Source organism: Protopterus annectens, chromosome 16.part0 (assembly GCF_019279795.1).
Source record: "Protopterus annectens isolate FY-2018-M chromosome 16.part0, PAN1.0, whole genome shotgun sequence".
In the NCBI taxonomy this organism is placed as follows: Eukaryota; Metazoa; Chordata; order Ceratodontiformes; family Protopteridae; genus Protopterus; species Protopterus annectens.
In genome coordinates this window covers 874,138,495-874,157,891 of record NC_056750.1, presented here as the reverse complement: position 1 = coordinate 874,157,891, position 19,397 = coordinate 874,138,495, and the positions used below count along the sequence as shown (strand labels likewise).

General features: G+C 46.5%; 1 protein-coding gene across 1 annotated transcript in view; it reads left to right on the top strand.

Moving 5' to 3' along the window:
* LOC122790465 (cilia- and flagella-associated protein 157-like) overlaps positions 1-19,397 on the top strand; it is a 1,902,466-nt gene that overhangs the window by 512,158 nt on the left and 1,370,911 nt on the right. The window contains exon 2 of the mRNA XM_044058010.1: positions 7,124-7,395. Within this exon, the coding sequence (XP_043913945.1) occupies positions 7,124-7,395 (272 nt within the window). The remainder of the gene's footprint in view (positions 1-7,123; positions 7,396-19,397) is intronic.

Sequence of the window (19,397 nt, the reverse complement as noted above, 5' to 3'; positions counted from 1 at the left end):
GTCTCCTCTCCAGATCTTGAGAACTTCTGCCCATTAGTGATAGCAGGAAACTAGCTTAAAGGCCATTCCCATGCCTTTTTCAGTTTTAAAATTAAAGATATTTTTGGGGGGTGTTATGTTAAATTTACTCCTGCCAAGTGAAGTTAGTGACGATTTGGGGAATAGTGAGACAGCTCAGCAGTAGTTATTAGAATACTTGATGTGAAGTTGTTCAGTCTCGCCGTTCATTCTTTACTGATGGGTTCGGAGCTGATCCATCGGCTCCAGTATGGCTGTATGCAAAGCTTGAGGTCTTCCAGTAGCTCAAGGCCAAGCCCCTTATCCTATGATGCACTATGAATTACCCCAGATCTAGTTTGCTGCGGCATCTGAACAGAGGTTCCAGTGCAAGCTCGAACCAGTATTTTCTTCAAAACATATTTTCTGCAAGTTATTTCTTAAAAATTACTATATTTTCTTCCTAATAGTTGTTAGTATAGCCTTGTATAGCTTCTTAAAAGCTCCCTTTTCCCGTGTGTGATTAGTTAGTGTAGTTTTATCGGCCTCCTATATATATATAGGCTTACTATCAAAATGTCGAAAGTTAAAATAAAATGTGTACGTATTAGCAAAGTGTTTCACCGAAAGTACACATTTCCGTATGTACCTAATGTCGAAAACAGCTGTGAATTGTTGAAAATGTCGCGAGCGACATTTTCGACAATTAACAGCACTAGCACCCTTCCCTTAACTCCCTACCTAACTAGCCTAAACTCACATTTATGCAGGGGGGCAAGCCCCCCTGCACCCCTCACAACCCCCCTAACTTAATATTCCAACTCCGAGATCGCACTACAGTGAGGAAAGGGATATATTTTTCTAACCGCACTGTACCGTGATCCCCTTACATGAGCGAATGTTATAATTGCGAATGCACAGTCCATTCGCAATAATAACAGTCGCTCACATAACCTGCCGAACTATGATGTATTCGAACATATGTTCGAATACTTCATAGCCGTGCAATTGCACGGCGAAATTGTGATAGTAAACCATATATATATATATATATATATATTTAGCCTAGCGTTGGCCTTTTGTATTGGGCCATAGATGAATAGTCTCTCTTTCCTGTCAGGCTCGTTTTTTTCCTGTGTGCAGTTTAGAGCCTAGTACCGTTTTTTTTTTTTTGTGTCCTTTTCTAGGCTTCCCTGTGTGGTGTGTTAGGTGTGGTTTTTCAATGGCGTTTATCTTGGGTGCATTTTTCTTAGGCTTCTTGTGTGTGTTGTGTGTTTAAGCCTACGTAATTTTGATTATTGGATAATGGCTGATGGCAAGGATAAACACCCTAAGTCTGGGTTTAAAAAGTGTCCAGACTGCGGACAGAAAATGTCTGTTACTGATGGCCATGTAACTTGCGTTTACTGCTTAGGAGCTGTCCATTTACAGGAGTCTTGCAGTGTTTGCCACTCTTTTTCCTCGAGAGTGTTACTATAGAGGAAAAGGAAATGAGTAGACAGAGTCTTGTTAAAGCATCCATTCCATGAAACGTTGAGTGACCAGGATGTGGCCAGTAAGTCTTCCAAGTCCTGTAGATCTTCAGTGGACTCTAAGGACTCCAGGCAGTAAAAAGAATCTAGAAAGTTGGGGTATCCTGTGACATCAGCTCCACAGACCTCGGAGCGGACTGGCTTTTCTTTTTGGAGTTGGCCCACAGCTCTGGAGCCAGTTTCCAAGAGGCCTCTATCTCCACTACTTCAGTCAGCACTGTCGGTGCATTCTTCTAGGTCTTCTGTCAGCCTGTCAGATCTGGATATGGATCGATTGGTGCAGAAGCTTTTACAGGCACCAGGCCTTCCTAAATTGTTTTCGGCTCCGACCCCATCGGCTTCGGAGCTGAAGACCAATGTCCTTGACTTGACTACTCCTCCTCCGAGCCGTACCAGACCTTCGAAGCCGGAGGGAGCTGACCTGTTGATCGTTGAGCCTTTGCAGCTAAGACCTGCTCCAGTGTCCCTGGCTCCATCTACTCAGACATCCTCTGTGCTGACCGGGGACTCTAGGAGCCGACACTCTCCAGTCAGGTCCGGGGGGTATAGTCTGACCGACTTGGTGCTGACTCTTCCTCTCTGGACCTCAGCTCGGATGAGCTCGACTCCTACCTCCAGCTCAGAGCCCATAGCCTCTGTGCGGACGGGGTTGGCGATTCCTTTAGGCCCATCGACTCCTTCACATCTGAGCCATGGTGCCTTCGAAGCCATGAGGAGAGCCTTGTCCCTCAAGACATCCTCGACTTCAGGCCTTGCTTCCTCATCCCCCAAAGCACACCTGTGTCTGCTTCTGCTTCCATCGTCCAAGCTAGGCGTAGAGACCCAGAGCCTCAGGTAGCCCCACAGGGTGCCCCCTGCTCTTCCGAGACCTCCCCAGAGGCTCCCACTGAGGAGGTCCCCAGGAAGAGATTGTGCAAGAGGAAATGCTTGGACTCCCCACAGGAGTCTTTAACATGTGACACTGATTTGGATGATTCAGAAGGGTCCCCGCAGTCTCCCTCTGAGGATATCTCCTTTGCTGAGATACTCGAGATCCTTAGGCAGAGGGGTGATTGGCAGTCCAAAAGCCCTACTGAGGATGAGTCAATTCTTCTGAAGGCTTTCGGGTCTCAACCCTCCACCTCTTGGGTGTCTCCACCCTTCAATGAGCTCATGCAGCTGGTCTCTCTCAGGGCGTGGGAGTCACCTGAGTCCATGGAGCCTGTTCCTAGGAGGCCTAATAAGTTTATTTCTACTCCATCAGATAAAGCTTTTTTGTCTAAAGGAGTCCCTTTTGATGCCATGGTGGTGGTGGCGCCACCAAAAAGGAAATGTCTGAGACTTCCTCATCTATTCATCCTCCTAATAGAGAGTCTAGGATTATGGATAGATGTGGGAAATGCATGTTCAGTTTAGCGACTTTTACTCTCCGTTCAATGAACTATTTGACCCATTTCACTAGGTTGCAAAGAGATCTCCTTAAGGAGTTGGGAGATGCTCTTCAGGGTACTGTAGCTGCAGGGGCTTCTGACAAAGTTGCTGCCCAGCTTGCTACCCTAAATTTATTCAACTCATCCATGCATCTCATATGATATGCAGCTGATGGGAAGAGTAGGGCAGCGGGTACAGGAATTGCTCTCAGAAGACATTCCTGGATGCGCTTGTGTTCCTTCGCGGAGCCCTTTATGTCTTCATTCGTAAAAACCCCTTTTGATAGCTCATCCCTTTTTGGGCCAAAAGTGAAGGAAAATTTGACCAGGTGTAAACAGGAGGGAAAGACTGTGTCTGCCGTCAGAGTCCATTTTTCCACGCCTATTCGGCCTTACCCCAAAGGCCAAAGGGGAGGAAATATGTGGTTCCGGAAAGCCCAAGGATCCTTTCAGGACACATGTGGTGAACCCCACCTCTAGGGGCAGAGGAGAGGTAATAATGGAAGACACCACCCTCACAGCAGAGCGGTTCCGCAACATCAGGGTGACAGAGATCACTTCTCTGGCCAATCCTACCAGCGCTCCTGAAAGGCCTGACTGTCCTGCTCTGGAGGCAGTTAGGGGTTGCTTATCTTTGTATCCAGATGCCTGGCAAGAAATAACAAAAGACAGCTGGGTACAAAGTATAATTTCCATAGGGTATTTCATACCGTTTGCCACCCCCCCCACCCACATGGTGAATCCTGGATGTTCCACCCTGTTACAGGGAACAAGCAACTATAGAGGTCCACAAGTTGCTAGAAAAAAAGTTATCCAGCCAGTCCCAGCAGACCAAACAGGATTCGGAACTTACTCGAGGTTCTTTTTGGTTCCAAGAAAACAGGGGACTTGAGACCCATTTTGGACCTCGGCAGACTCAACTAGTTTGTGAAGAAAGAGAAGTTCTGGATGGTCATGCTACAGTTTATGCTTCCCTTTTTAGGGAAAGACAACTAGATGTGCTCGATAGATCTCAAGGATGCGTACTACCACATAAAAATGGCAAGGCCATCCAGGGATCACTTGCATTTCCAGCTGGGAGCCAATCATTATCAATTTCAAGTCCTGCCCTTTAGTCTCACTACAGCACTTCAGTGTTCATCAAATGCATGGCAGTGGTCACAGCTCACCTGAGGCGTCTAGGATTCCAGGTGTTTCCGTACCTAGACGATTGGCTCCTTACCGCCACCACCAGGCTTCAACTGATTCTGGCAAGGGGAATACACTGACACTCTGCAATCATGTAGGCATTACAGTCAACTCAGAAAAGTCTGCCTTGTCGCCATCGCAACATATCGTTTTTATAGGGGCAGAGTTAGACACTTCAACCACCACTCTAAGACTGCCAATCGAGAGAGTGTTTCTTCTTCATCAGCATGTCAGCACATTGGTATTGAAAGACAGAGCACCAGCCGCAGAAGTTCTAAAAGTATTCAGTTTGATGGCTGCAGTGATTCTGACCATACCATTAGCAAGGATGCACATGTAGATTCTTCAATGGCTGTCATTCACTCTATGGTCTTATCAGGAACTTCCAATGAATCACACAATTTTAATTACGAATTCTTGCAAGAAAGATCTCCAGTGGTGGTTGATGTCTCTTCGTGTAACCATAGGACGTCCCTTTGTACTACCCCCTCCAGTAGCCACTGTGACCACAGATGCTTCCCTGATAGGGTGGGGGGGGATTTTCAGGGAAAGACTGCCCAAGGCACATGGACAGATCAAGAGTCACATTTGCATATCAACTTTCTGGAGATGAGCAGTACTTCTGGTGTTGCATTACTTCCAGGATTCTCTTCTTCTAGGAACAATTGCAATTCAGGTTGACAATATGTCAGTAGTCTGGTACTTGAACAAGCAGGGGGGCACCAAGTCATACCCCTTTTGCCAAGAAGCCCTCAGAGTTTGGCAGTGGGCTGCTTCCTCCCTGCGCTTTCTGTTGGCAATGCACACCCCGGGGAGATCCAACGTGATAGCAGACAAATTGAGCAGGGCAATCTTGTTGCCGCACGAGTGGTCCCTCAAGAAAGAGATTTTGGACAGGATTTTCCACAAATGGGGCCAGCCTTGCGGCGACCTTTTTGCCAGCCACATCAACATGAAGTGCAGAAGCTACCTTGCCCTGATTCCTCCTCTGGGAGAAGCCCCCAGATATGTACTTATACACAATTGGCCCCCGGATCTCCTATATGCATTTCCACCCATCCCATTGATACCCAGACTTCTACAGAAAGCAAAATCTCTGGGAAGGACCATCATTCTTATAGCCCCTCATTGACCTCAGCAGATTTGGTGCCCATTTCTTCATCATCATCTGTTGGAGGATCCATGGATTGTGGACCCAGTTCTGGACCTTCAGACACATCTGTCGGGGAACCTCCATCCTTCCTTGCTGTCACTAAAGCTGACAGCTTGGCTGCTGCAGCTCCCCTCATAGCCAGGCTTCATAACTTTTCCATTGAGACAAAACTGATCCTTTTGTCTTCTCATAAGCCGTCTACTAGAAGATTATATCTTAGTAAGTGGAAGAGATTTTCCATATGGGCCTCTAAGCAGAACATTGATCCTTACCAAGCCCCCTTGACATCCATACTAGAATTCTTGACTATGATTTTTAATAAAGGAGTGGCAGCCGCAAAAGTTTGGGTTCAGTTGGCCGCTATATCTAACTTTCATCTAGGAGTGGACAGGCTAAACATAATGTCCCACAAGTTATTTATTTCCTTTCTCAAGGGAACATTCCACATGAGGCCTCCAGTGAAAACTCCTTATTCTCCTTGGAATCTAAACTTTATGCTGGCTCGTATAATCCTCCCCCCATTTGAACCAGCATCATCTTGTGACCTCGTATTCTTATCATGGAAAACTGTATTTCTGGTGGCTATTACTTCTGCCCGCAGAGTGTCAGAACTTCAAGCTTTATCTATCAGCCCTCCTTATTTGGTTTTTCATGCTGATAGAGTATCTCTTAGGACAAAACCCTCCTTTTTGCCCAAAGTTTGTTCAGAATCTAATATCAACCAAATCATTGAATTGCCAGTTTTCTTCCCTAATCATTCCAGTAAATTGGAGTCTATGCTGTACAAACTTGATGTTCACAGACAGCTCTCAGATTTTATTTGGATAGAATAAAAGATATTAGGAAATCAGACCAGCTCTTTGTTTCATTCTCTGAAGCCAGAAAAGGTAGACCAGTGGCTAAAACAACTCTTTCTAAATGGCTGATTGTATCACCTTTGTTTATTCAGCTGCTAATATGCCTTTACAACACAAGATTAAAGCTCACTCAACTAGAGCAGATTCTACATCTTCTGCGTTGCAAGCCACATTGCCCCTTGACAACATTTGTGCTGCAGCCACTTGGTCTAAACCTCGTACTTTTATCACTCATTACAAAGTTGATAAGGCCTCCAGGGGCAGAGCTTCCTTTGGCTCTATGGTTCTGAAGAATGTACTCCTGTGAGCCATCTGAGATTGATGGTGCTAGGGATGCTACCCATCAGTAAAGAATGAAAGGCAAGATTGAACAACTTCACATTAAGAAGTTATTTACTCACCATAATGTTCCATGTGAGTTGTTCATCTCACCTTCATTCTTACGTCCCTCCCTCCTTCCCCCTCCTGCCTGACAGTTGACCTAGAGGTTGATCTCATCCTGTTTGCTCAATTCTTCTTCCTCTCCTTGGGAGGGTAGCTCAGTTATATGGTTATAGTACACGCAGCAAACAAGATCTGAGGTAATTCATAGCTCATCATGGAATAAGGGGCTTGGCCTTGAGCTACTGGAAGACCTCGAGCTTTGCATATAGCAGTACTGGAGCCGATGGATCGGCTCCGAACCCATCAGTAAAGAATGAAGGCAAGATGAACAACTCACATGGAACGTTATGGTGAGTACATAACTTCTTATTTTTGCCACTGATAGTCTAAGCTATTTCTAGTGTGTCATCTCCTTGACTGTCTTGATTTGTCCACCACACTATCTAGGGCAAAGAGGTAGTAGCTCCATCAGTCTGTATGATATGGGAGATCTTCATCACAGTGTGGTATTTACTAATATTACTGCTTCTGGTGCACAAGTAAACCATCATAATAATATAATAATAATAATAAGAATCACTAGCCTTCCATTTTATTTTACAGGTACCAGCAGCGATGTGACGAGCTGACACTGAGAAAAGATCAGTATGAGAAACAGTATGATCAACTTTTGACAGAAAAGAAGGAAATTGTGGCATTCCTAAAACGATCCTTGGACCAACGTATTGATGATTTGGCAGACCTTAATGATCGTCTTATTGGTCTTCAGCAAGCAAAAGATGGAGAGAAAGATGCCTATGAGGCCCAGTTAACTCAACTTCGCCATGAGCTGCAGGAGACCAAAGACCAGCTCACATCAGAAAATATGTTGCTAGGTAATAGAAACTGACTACATTGATAGCAGTGGAATGCCAAACGTACTGCAGTTTTGTTTCCTGAGGTATTAAAATAATGAAATGTACAATGTTAAGTTGTCAATCTCGCCTTCATTCTTGCTTGATGGGTTCGGAGCCGATCCCTCGGCTCCGACTCTGCACTTGCTAAGCTCGAGAGTTTCTTCTACCAGCTCGAGGCAGCCCCATATCCCATGATGCAAGGCGGTAAGTACCCAGATCTCGTTTGCCGCTTCGCTTAGGAGGTCTTCTTTTTACCAGCTCCTGGTAAGTTGTTCACTTTTGTGAGTTTTAAGCCCCTTTTAGTCAAAAAACCTTGTGTTGATAGTTTTAAACTTATATTATTCCCTTTCTGACAGAAATTCCCTGTCTCCTTTATTTTTAGTTAGTGTATCTTAAAACCCTACCCCATCCCCCCCCTGTTAGGGTGTGTGTATTGGTTTTGTAGAATACCTTTTGGTATTTTATTAAGTTAATTTTTGACTGGTGTGTGTGTGTGTGTTTTTTCGGCACCATGTCAAAGGAGAGGGTCTCAGGTTTTAAGAAGTGTGACTCGTGCTGTCAGAAGATGTCTCTGACAGACGGTCACACTTCTTGCCTGTATTGTCTGGGCCCTCTTCACCTGCAGGACTCCTGTGCTATTTGTCACTCCTTCAGCCAGAGAGTCCTGCAGGAGAGACATAATAAACTGGTTCTTAGGGGCCTTCTTAAGCCGGAGGGCTCTCCGGCTAAGTCGGCTCCATCAAAACCAGCAAGAGTTTCCAAGGCCCAGGCTTCTGTTTCTAAGCCTGCGGCCTCGGCTCCGACTCGTACTGAGTCGAGATCGGCTCGGCTGGAGCCGATTCTGGATGACAAAGCTCGGCACCGATGGCTATCGGTGCGAACCTATTTGACCACTTCGATGTCGGCTCCGATCGGCTCCGACACCCATGTGGCACAGGCATCGGTGTCGGGTCCGGTCGGCTCCCCCACCCTTACTTTGGTGGGTGTATCGGCGTCGGCTGGGGCCGATACATCAAACTTCCTGTCGGCTCCGAAGTCGGCTCCGACAGGATCTATAGTATCGGCTCCGATGGCTCATTCCAGGAAGAGGTCGAGGTCTCCTTCCTTGGAGCCGATACTGTCGGCTCCGGCTTCGCCTCTTCTATCGGGCGGAGCCATCGGGCCGATCTTCAAGGTCATCCAGGTTGTCAGATCATGACCTAGAGAGTGGTCAGTAGATTACTCAAGTCACAGGTACTGGCCCAAATGTTACACAGTCCGTCTCAACAGGCGACTGTTGGTCCACACCAGTTACAGTTCCTCCTTCAACTCTACCCCAGAGCTTGGGTTGGAGTCTTCGGAATGGTTACTGCTACGGCTGGAGGGCGGATACCCCTTCTGTTCCTTCAGCCTCTACTCTTATCTCCTCTTCCTTAGAGGGATTTGGTGGTCGGGCTTCCATGGTCTCCTCCGAGGGGTGAGTGGCATCGGACCCTTGTCCGAGCCGCTCTCCCCTTGGAGCCTCGGCCTTGGCTCGGCTCCTACATCTGCCTCGGAGACTTCCCTTCGGTGGTCCGGGAGTTCCTAGCTCTTGGGCGGGTTCTCTCGGAGCTGCCTGGGAGGGAGCATTCGAGGTGATGAAGAGTGTACTGGCCACTGGTATCAGTCAGCAGTCTGTTCCGTAGCTCCTCCCTCTATAGTACCTGTTGACATCTCTGCCACTTCTCTTGCTACAGGACCCAGAGATCCTCCGCCTCAGGTTTCCCCATTGGGAATTTCCCCTCTTCCGAGGATTCTCCTGATGTTTGGAGATCCTCCTAGGAAGAGGACTTGTAAGAGGAAGCATGTAGACTCCCGAGTCTGTCACTTGGATACTGACTTTGATGAGTCAGAGGGATCCCTAGATCCCCTCTGAGGATGTCTCCTTCGCAGACATCCTAGAACTTCTAAAACAGAGGGAAACTGGCCCACCAACAATCCCTCTGAGGATGAGTCAGTATACCTAGAGGCGTTTGGATCTCGGCCCTCCACCTCCTGGGTGTCTCCGCCTTCGACCCCTTATGCAGGTTATTGCACGAAGGCGTGGGCAGCTCCTGACTCTGTAGAGCCAGTCCCTAGGAGGCCTTCAAAATTTATCACTGCTCCAGTGACAAACAATTCCTTACCAAGGGTGTCCCGCTGATGCCATGGTGGTGGCTGCGGCCACCAAAAGGAACTTGCAGATCCTTCCGTGCCGTCCATCCTCCTAATAAGGACTCTAGGACCATGGATAGGTGCGCAAGCGGATGTTTTCCTCAGCGACCTTTGCTATGCGTTAGCTGAATTATCTTTGTCACTTCACCAGACTCCAGAGATATCCTGAAGGAGCTGGGAGAAGTAGTTCAGGATCCTACAGCTGCAGGGGCTCAAGAAAGATTGCTTTGCAGCTAGGAACCCTCAATTCCATTGCTAACTCCTCCATGCGGCTAATATCTTATGCTGCGGATGGAGTAGAGCCGCAGGCACAGGTGTGGCTCTTAGGCGCCAAGCCTGGATGCGGCTATGTGATTTTGCGGATCCCTTTAAGGCGTCCTTCACAAATTCTCCCTTTGATGGGTCAGCTTTGTTTGGCCCTCAGGTGAAGGAAACCTTGACCAGGTGTGAGCAGGACGGCAAGACTCTTTCTGCTGTTGGAGTCCGTTTTCCACCCCTTCTAGGCCTTATCCCAAAGGACAGAAGGGTGGGAAGATGTGGTTCCGTAAATCCCAAGAAGTCACGCCGGATTCACGTGGTCAGTTTACCCCTAGAGGCAGAGGGGGTAACAACAACAGGCCGCTCTAGAGGCAGAGGGGTCCGAAGAACCAGGGAAACAGGGAGCCTCTCTCTGATAAGCCCTTTCAGCATCCCTGAGGTGTTGCCCGGCTGTCCCTCCTTGGAGGCAGTCGGGGGAAGATTATCGCTGTACCCAGAAGCCTGGCATTCCCTCACTCAAGACAGATGGGTACAGTCGATCATATCCAAGGGTTACATAATTCCTTTCGAGGAAAGTCCCTTCCCCTCAAGTTCCCTTCCAGATGTACCACCGGTCTAAGGAGATTGCAGAGTTAGAAATCGCAAAACTACTGCAAAAAGAGCCATTCAGCCAGTTACAATAGACCATTCAGAGCCGGAATCTACTCAAGGTTCTTTTGGTCCCCAAAAGACGGGAGACTGGAGACCAATATTGGATCTCAGCAGACTCAACAAGTCTGTCAGGAAGACAAGATTCGAATGGTCACTCTTCAGTCAATTCTGCCCTTCTTACAGAAGGACAACTGGATGTGCTCAATAGATCTTCAGGATGCGTACTATCACATCAAAATTCACAGACGCTCCAGGAGATTTCTCCGCTTTGGCTGGGGTCCAGTCACTTCCAGTTCAGAGCCCTGCCCTTTGGTCTCACTACAGCCCCAGAGTGTTCACCAAATGCATGGCAGTGGTCACGGCTCACCTGAGACGTCAAGGATTCCAGGTGTTTCCGTATCTCGACGACTGGCTCCTGTCAGCCACCACCAGGCATCAGCTTATACAAACCAGGGATTACACAATAGACCTTTGTTCTCATTTAGGCATCTCAATCAACTTCGAAAAGTCATCCTTATCGCCCTGCCAGTCTATTACCTTCATAGGCAAACTTAAACACTGTTCGGATGTCAGCTACCCTTACAGAACAAAGAGTTTCACACATTCAGACTCATGTCAGGATCATTCTGGCCAGCAAGAAAGTACAGGCCAGAATGGTTCTAAAGGTATTAGGTCTCATGGCTGCGGCCATTACTCTTCTTCCCTGGCTTGATTCTACATCGCCTACTTCAGTGGATGCTGTTCACACAGTGGTCATACCAGCAACTCCCAATCGTCACCAGATTCTGGTGACACAGACATCAAACAGCATCTTGCTTGGTGGATCACATCGTCTCAGGTTCACCAAGGCAGGTGCTTTGTACCCCGTCCCGATAGCCACTGTCACCACGGATGCCTCCCTGATCGGGTGGGGGTCATTATCAGGGCAGGATGGTTCATGGGGCGTGGCAACCGTTCGAGTACCATCTGCACATAAATGTCCTGGAGATGAGAGCAGTGCTTTTAACGTTGCAAGCCCTCAACGACTTTCTTCCCATAGGGACAATTGCAGTCCACACAGACAACATGTCTGTAGTTTGGTATATCAACAAACAGGGCGGAACCAAGTCCTACCCCTTGTGTCGAGAAGCTCAGACTTTGGCAATGGGCGATCTCCTCTCATCGGTTTCTGGTAGCAACGCATATCCCTGGGAAAACCAACATTATAGCGGACAGATTGAGCAGAGCTATCCTCATGCCTCACGAGTGGTCTCTCAAGCAATCTATAGCGGAAGAGATTTTTCTGGAATGGGGTCGTCCATGTTGCGATCTTTTGCTACTCCCCAAAACAGCAAATGTCCAGACTTCTTCAGCCTCTTCCCTCTATCAGGCCATCCCCCCAGAGACGCTCTGACCCAGGATTGGCCCCAGGGACTTCTATATGCCTTCCCTCCATTTCCTCTGATCCCTCAGGTGATCCAGAAAGCTACCGTTTTGAGAGCCAAATTGATTCTCATTGCCCCTTACTGGCCTCGACAAGTTTGGTTCCCGTTCCTCCATCATCACCTTTTGGTGCAGCCGTGGCATCTGGACCCAGTGCCAGATCTTCTGATTCACCAATCCGGTCAGCTGCACCGGTCAATCCCTTCTCTCAACCTCACAGCATGGTTGCTCCACTTCCTTCTAGCCAGGCTTCCTTTGATCTCTAACCCAGTTAGAGACATCATAGTAGCTTCACTAAAATCCTCTACCAGGAGGATTTACACAAGCAAATGGAAACGTTTCTCTTATTGGGCTAAGGCCCAAAATATTGATCCTTTTACTGGCCTGTTCAGGCAGTTCTGGACTTCTTAGCAGAGATTTTTCATGCAGGCTCCTCTTCTTCCACAGTCAGAGTTCAATTGGCTGCTATTTCTAATTTTCATGTCGGGATAGCAGATCATAATATTATGTCCCATAGGCTCTGCAGGGCCTTCTTGAAAGGAATTTTCCTACTAAAGCCTCCAATCAGGAATCCTCCTCCTCAGTGGGATCTAAATTTAGTGCTGACATCCTTGATTCTTCCCCTTGAGCCAGCTGTTTCTTGTTCCCTGAAATATCTTTCTTGGAAAACTTTATTCCTAGTGGCTATTACATCTGCCAGGAGGGTGTCTGAACTTCATGCTCTTTCGGTTCGACCCCCCTATTTGATTTTTCACAAAGACAGAGTATCTTTGAGAACCAATCCATCCTTTTTACCTAAGGTAGCTTCAAAGAACAATCTGAATCAATCCATTGATCTCCCTGTATTTTTTCCTAACTATTCAGATAGAGCTGAAACAGAGCTACATTATCTTGACGTCCACCGTCAGCTTAGATATTATTTGGACAGAACAAAAAAATTTAGAAAATCTGATCAACTTTTTGTTTCCTATGCGGACAATAAAAAAGGCCTTCCTGTTTCTAAAGTGACTTTGTCCAGATGGCTTTCTTCGGTCATCACTGAAATTTATACGATCAGGGGAAAACAGCTGTGCTCAAAACCTAAAGCACATTCAACTAGGAGTTTAGCTACTTCTACAGCTTTTCAAGCTAGACTGCCTTTGGACACTATTTGTGCAGCGGCCACTTGGGCCACTCCTCACACTTTTGTTTCCCATTACAAATTGGACTTGGCCTCCAGGGACAGAGCCAGTTTTGGCTCTACAGTCCTCAAGAGTTTGTTCCATTGAGCCACCCAGGATAGAGGTGCTAGGGGCCGGTCCCATCAAGCAAGAATGAAGGCGAGATTGACAACTTAACATTAAGAAGTTATGTACCTACCATAACGTTCCATGTTAGTTGTCTTCTCTCGCCTTCTTTCTTGCGACCCTCCCTCCTTCCCCCTGGCCTGGACAGACCTTGTATAAGAAACTATTATGCTAAAGACCATTCAGACCTGGTCCTTTTTACATCTATAAGTTTCTTCTTCCTTTGGGAAGTATTGTATGCTTGGTGCTATTGCCCTTTGTTAACAAACGAGATCTGGGTACTTACCGCCTTGCATCATGGGATATGGGGCTGCCTCGAGCTGGTAGAAGAAACTCTCGAGCTTAGCAAGTGCCGAGTCGGAGCCGAGGGATCGGCTCCGAACCCATCAAGCAAGAAAGAAGGCGAGAGAAGACAACTAACATGGAACGTTATGGTAGGTACATAACTTCTTATTTAAGACAGATTCGCATTTTAAATTATTTTTTAAAGTTGACTTATTATCTGATCTTCCAGTTTAAATGTATCTTTTAAATATAACATTATTTTCTAACATTATTTGGACTGATAATGCTTGATGTTCTTCGTGTTTCACTGTTGCAGTCATCACATTTGGGTTATCTGCTTGCAGTAGCCCTCAGTCGGCCTGATTATCAAAGTCTTGGGTCCTGCATTGGTTGCTGTCTCATCTTCCATGACGTCTGGTAGTCAGGGGTATAAAGCATGCAGCCAATGCCATTACATCAGTATTTCTTGCCGTGCAGTGCCCGAAGCAGAAGCAGTTCGCAAGTGCTGGTCGGCCGCCTCCTGAAATTTTTGTTTGAGTTTCAGAACCAAAGTCTTCAACTAAGTTAAGTACCCTGTTGGGGAAACTTTTTCTTGCTCTAACCCGATGTCAGTAAAAGTTAACAATTGTATTTCTTGTGGAAAGCAAATACCTCATAAAGATTTTCATTCGTACTGCACTCCTTGCTTAGTCCCAGACCATGACATACCTCGCTGTCGGTTTTGTGCCTTATTTAAACCACAAACTATTCGTCGTCGGTTTATTTACGCTTTTTAATATTTTGGTACTCAGTTCATTTATCCAGAAATGGCTTCAGTAAGCCACCCGACTACTGACATTCTGAAAAAATGCAAAGATAAAGACAGAGACAGACCGCATAGGTCCAAAGCTGCTGACGACGCTTCTCCTAAGATTGCCGGTACTCAGTGAGGCACTTATGCAGCCCCTGATACCCGCTACTTCAGATTCGCAGGCCTCTACTGAGACCCATTTGGAGTCCGGTATGCCGCGAGATGCTTCTTTAACTGTGGAACCTGCGGATGTCTCTACCATGGATGGGTCCGGAGCCGCTGTACAGGCCCCAGCTTCTGAGGGTGTATTCAAGCTTACTGACTTGCATATTAAACCGATGCCATCTTCTTCTTCAAGGCCTAAAACTCGATCCATGCCTAGAAAATCGACGCCCAGACCGCATTGTCACGTCCCTATGCCTAAAAAAAAACAAATAAGAACGGCTGAAGACCTTATTACTGTAATCAGGGGAAGCCACCCTTCCCCCTCTGAGACCTAGGACTGATTTTCCTTCTGATTCTTCTGATCAGGACTCTGAAATTTCTTTTTCCTCTGATGACCATGATTTACCCTCATCTACCTATGAGGATTCTGATGCAGAGGACTCTATTCCCTCTGCAGCCCTTTTCAGAGGATTTCTCTTTTGGTGAAACCTTGCATACTCTTAGGGAGCATTTCCGCTAGGAAAGCCAGGATTACTCTGACTCTAAAAAGAAGCTTAGGGATTTCTTACTCCTGCCCCCAACACAGGCCTTTAGCTATCCCTGTATTGGACATTGTTGATGTTGCCTTCTCGGAATCGAGCCTGGCCCCTGACTCTACCTCCTGCTCCCAGAAAACCTGATAGGTATTACAGGGTTCCTGACTCTCAAGTTCCTCTTTAAAAATCGTACTGCGAAAACTGAGACCATTTCACAGGGCATTAAGGCGACTAATGCCAAAAATCCTATCCCCTCTGATAGAGATTCCAGGGTGCTGTATAGATGGGGTAAGAAGGTATACATTTCTGCAACCTTGGCCATTAGGGCCTTAAACTGCCAGTTTCATATGTTAAAGTAGCAGCATATCATTGGATTGCTTAAACAGAAAATGTTGATTCCTGACTGTGCTGAAAATAAAGATTTACAGGATTTAATGCATTCTGCTGAACAAGTTGGAAAACATACTCTGCAATGTGGTTTTGATTCATTAGAGGCATCTTGCAGGGCTGCTGTCACTGGGTCTGTACTTGGAAGGCATGCTTGGCTTAAGGAGCAATCTTTGCCAGATCATGTTAAAGCTCCCTTAAACCAAGACCACCTGTTTGTCAACAAAGCAGAAGTAGTACGTAAAAAGATGGAGGAAAAAGCTAAATCTATGCAAACTGTAAAAGATTTCCTGCAAGTACAGCCTCCCAGATTTAGTAGGCATTGGCCCTCTAAGAATTGGTCCTTTCCTGCCTCTTCCAGGCTTTCTCAGTCCAAACCCAGAACCAGCAGAACACCCAGGCTTCAGTCCCAAGGTACTCACAGGACTAAGCAGTCAAGCTCCCACTTCCAAAACAGGGAGTAGTAAGACTCCCCCTATGGTAAACTGTCTCAATGACTTAACTTTAAAACTTCCAAGCCCTGCAAAACTTACTGTTCCTTTAGGGGGAAAGATTGCCCTGCAGGCAAAAAACTGGGAACTCTTTACCTAGGACAAATGGGTTTTAAATATAGTTTCCCAAGGTTACAGATTCCACTTCCACTCCTTACCAGCCCCAAACAGTTGGCCACATCTACTTCCAAATCAGTGGGCAGAGGCTCAAAAGCAAGTTCTCTCTCTCTTAAGCATCAGGGCTATTCAACCTGTCCCAGAAGAAGAAAGGGGACAAGGTTTCTACTCAAGACTTTTTCTGGTGCCCAGGAAAGACAACTCCTGGTGTCCTATCCTGGACCTGTCTATCCTAAACACATTTTTGGTGATCCCAAAATTTAAGATGCTAACTCTTCATCAGCTGCTTCCCATGCTAGGCAACGATGCCTGGTTGGCAACACTGGATTTAAAGGAAGCCTACCTGCACATCCCAATAAGGGAATCTTGCAGAAGATACCTATGCTTCAAAGCAGGCTACATGCACTCAGTTCTCTGCACTGCCCTTTGGCTTATCTATTGCGCCCAGGGTATTCACAAAGTGCCTAGCTCCAGTCATTGCATTTTGCAGGCAAAGAAATATTCAAATATACCCATACCTGGACGATTGTCTAATTCGGGCATCATCTGGCGTTTGTACAGAAATTGCTAACTTCTCTGGAGTACACCATAAACGAAAAGAAATCACATCTTGTACCCCGCCAACAAATTGTATTCCTGGGAGCAAGCTTGAATACAACTTCCCAGATGGCCTACCTTATGCCAGAGAAACAAATTCATTTGACAGCTTACTTCAAACTAATGGCCACAAAGACCCAGCTATCTGCAAGGATAATAATGCAAGCTCTGGGGTTCATGGCCTCCTGCATTCACCTAATTCCATATGCAACACTGCATATGAGGGAACTACAATGGCATCTAAAAAGCCTATGGTGCCAACATTCTCAGGATCTAGAAGCAATGATTCCTATCATACCTTGACTTCAGAAAGAGTTCCTTTGGTGGGCAGAGGCCTGCCACCAAAAAAGGGACTGCCATTCACTTTACCCCCTGCCACCAATCCCTAACAGATAAATCAGACTATGCATGGGGGGGTTCACTTGGCAGGGAAGTCCATTCAGGGCAAATGGAACCCAAGTCAAATGCATCTGCATATCAATCAAAAAGAAATGTTAGCTGTACAGAATGCTCTGACAGCCTTGAAGGACCACATTCTTCCAGAACAATTAATGGTAAAGAAGGACAACACTACTGTTATGTGGTACATAAACAAGCAGGGGGGAACCCACTCATACCCTCTTTGCAGACTAGCCACGGCTGTGTGGAACACATCCTTGAGCTACCAAGTGCACCTACAGGCTCAATTCCTGCCAGGAAAGCTAAATACACTGGCAGACGAACTAAGCAGAAATATCATGGACCCACACGAGTGGAAACTGGAACCAAAGATATTCAACATGTTGAGAAACAAATGGGGGAACCCAGAGATAGACCTGTTTGCCTCCCCCCTGAACTACCAGTTGGGAAAATTATGCACAAGGACTCCCCACAAACAAGCTTGGAAAGTAGATGCCCTGTCCTTCACCTGGAAAAACCTGTCACTTTATGCCTTCCCCCTCTGCCTCTCCTCTCCAAGGTACTACTAAAGATCAAACAGGACAAACCAAGGACAATACTGATTGCACCAGACTGGCCACGCCAACACTGGTACCCCTTTTTGCGCAGTGTGCCACTGCTGGCTCCATGGCACCTGCCTCAGACCCCTGCCCTGCTGTCCCAACAGGAGGGCCAGATTCTGCACCCACAGCTTCAAACCATGAACTTGGCAGCCTGGCTAATTACCTGATCTCTCTGTTACCATCCCTCAGTAAGCAAGTGATGGATGTCATTCCGGAGGCAAGGAGGCCTAGTACTAGAAAATCCTATGCTGAAAAATGGAAAAGATTCTGTTCCTGGAACCAAACTCAGGGGATGGGGCACAGCAGCGCCCAATTTACCTCAGATTCTTCAATACTTAACTGAGATGCTTCACAAGGGCCTTTCCCTTTCCTCCATCAAAATTCATGCCTCAGCCATTTCAGCTCATTACAACACAGAACCACCCATCTTCTCTCATCCCCTGCTGAAGCAGTTCCTCAGAGGGGCCAAAAACTTAAGATCACCCAGGAGAGCCCCTACTCCAGCCTGGGACCTTAACTTTGTATTGGAAAAACTCACTACCTCCTTTTGAGCCAGCTGCAAATGCAGAGTTGCAATTCCTTTCTTGGAAAACGGCCTTCGTTTTGGTCATCACTTCAGCAAGAAGGGTGTCTGAATTACAGGCCCTCATGGCAGTGGAGCCTTTCATCATCTTTCATGTGGACAAGATGTCCCTCAGGACCAATCCCTCCTTCATGCCCAAGGTGGTATCCAGTGTGGCTCTTAATCAGTCCATTAATTTGCCAACCTTCTTTTCTAATCCACAGAACAAAGGGGAACGGATACTGCACTCCTTAGATGTGCACAGACAACTTAGATTTTACTTGGACAGAACTAAACCTCTCAGGAAATCGGAACAGCTGCTGGTTGCATTTGCTGCAGGGGCAGAGGGGAAGGCCATTTCAAAGCAAACCATTTCTAAATTGATAGGCCATTGCATTCAATTCTGCTATAAGCACCATAGAAATCCTACCCCACAGGGGATAAGACAACATACAACCAGGGCTTCATCTACCTCTTCAGCCTTTCTCAGAGATGCCCCTACCAGGGACATCCTAGAAGCTGCTACCTGGAGTTCTGTACATACCTTCACCAAGCATTACCATTTGCCAATTTTTGCAAAATCCAGAGCTGGCTTTGCCACTGCAGTCTTCCAGGGCCTTATAGCAGGTCCTAATGCTATCTAAATTCCTCCTCCCATCCTTAGCTTTGGGAATCTACCCAAATGTGATGACTGCAACAGTGAAACATGAAGAACATAGTACAGTTGGGTACACTTACCATAAATGTAGATGTTTGAGTGTATTCACTGTTGCAGTCCTAGATACCCTCCCTCCTGCCCCCTGACTTCTGTTTTCTATACCACTATTCTTGTTTACTATGCTTAAAGCTTTTTGGTGTATTTGCTTTTTTGTTGGAGGTGTAACCTTGCATATATAATTGCTTCCCATTATGGGGGCACCTGACATCTGGGGAAAGAAAAACTGATGTAATGGCGTCGACTGCATGCATTATACCCCTGACTACCTGACGTCATGGAAGATGAGACAGCAACCAATGCAGGACCCAAGACTTTGATAATCAGGCCGACTGAGGGCTACTGCAAGAAGATAACCCAAATATGATGGCTGCAACAGTGAATACACTTGAACATCTACATTTATAGTAAGTGTACACAACTGTACTTTTCTGTCTGGGTATTTGAACACATCCAGTCACTAAAGGCCAGATATCTGAAATTAATTTTAGTAACTGAGGACTCACTTTGTGTTGACAGTTGCTGTCTTAAACATATTCATTCTTA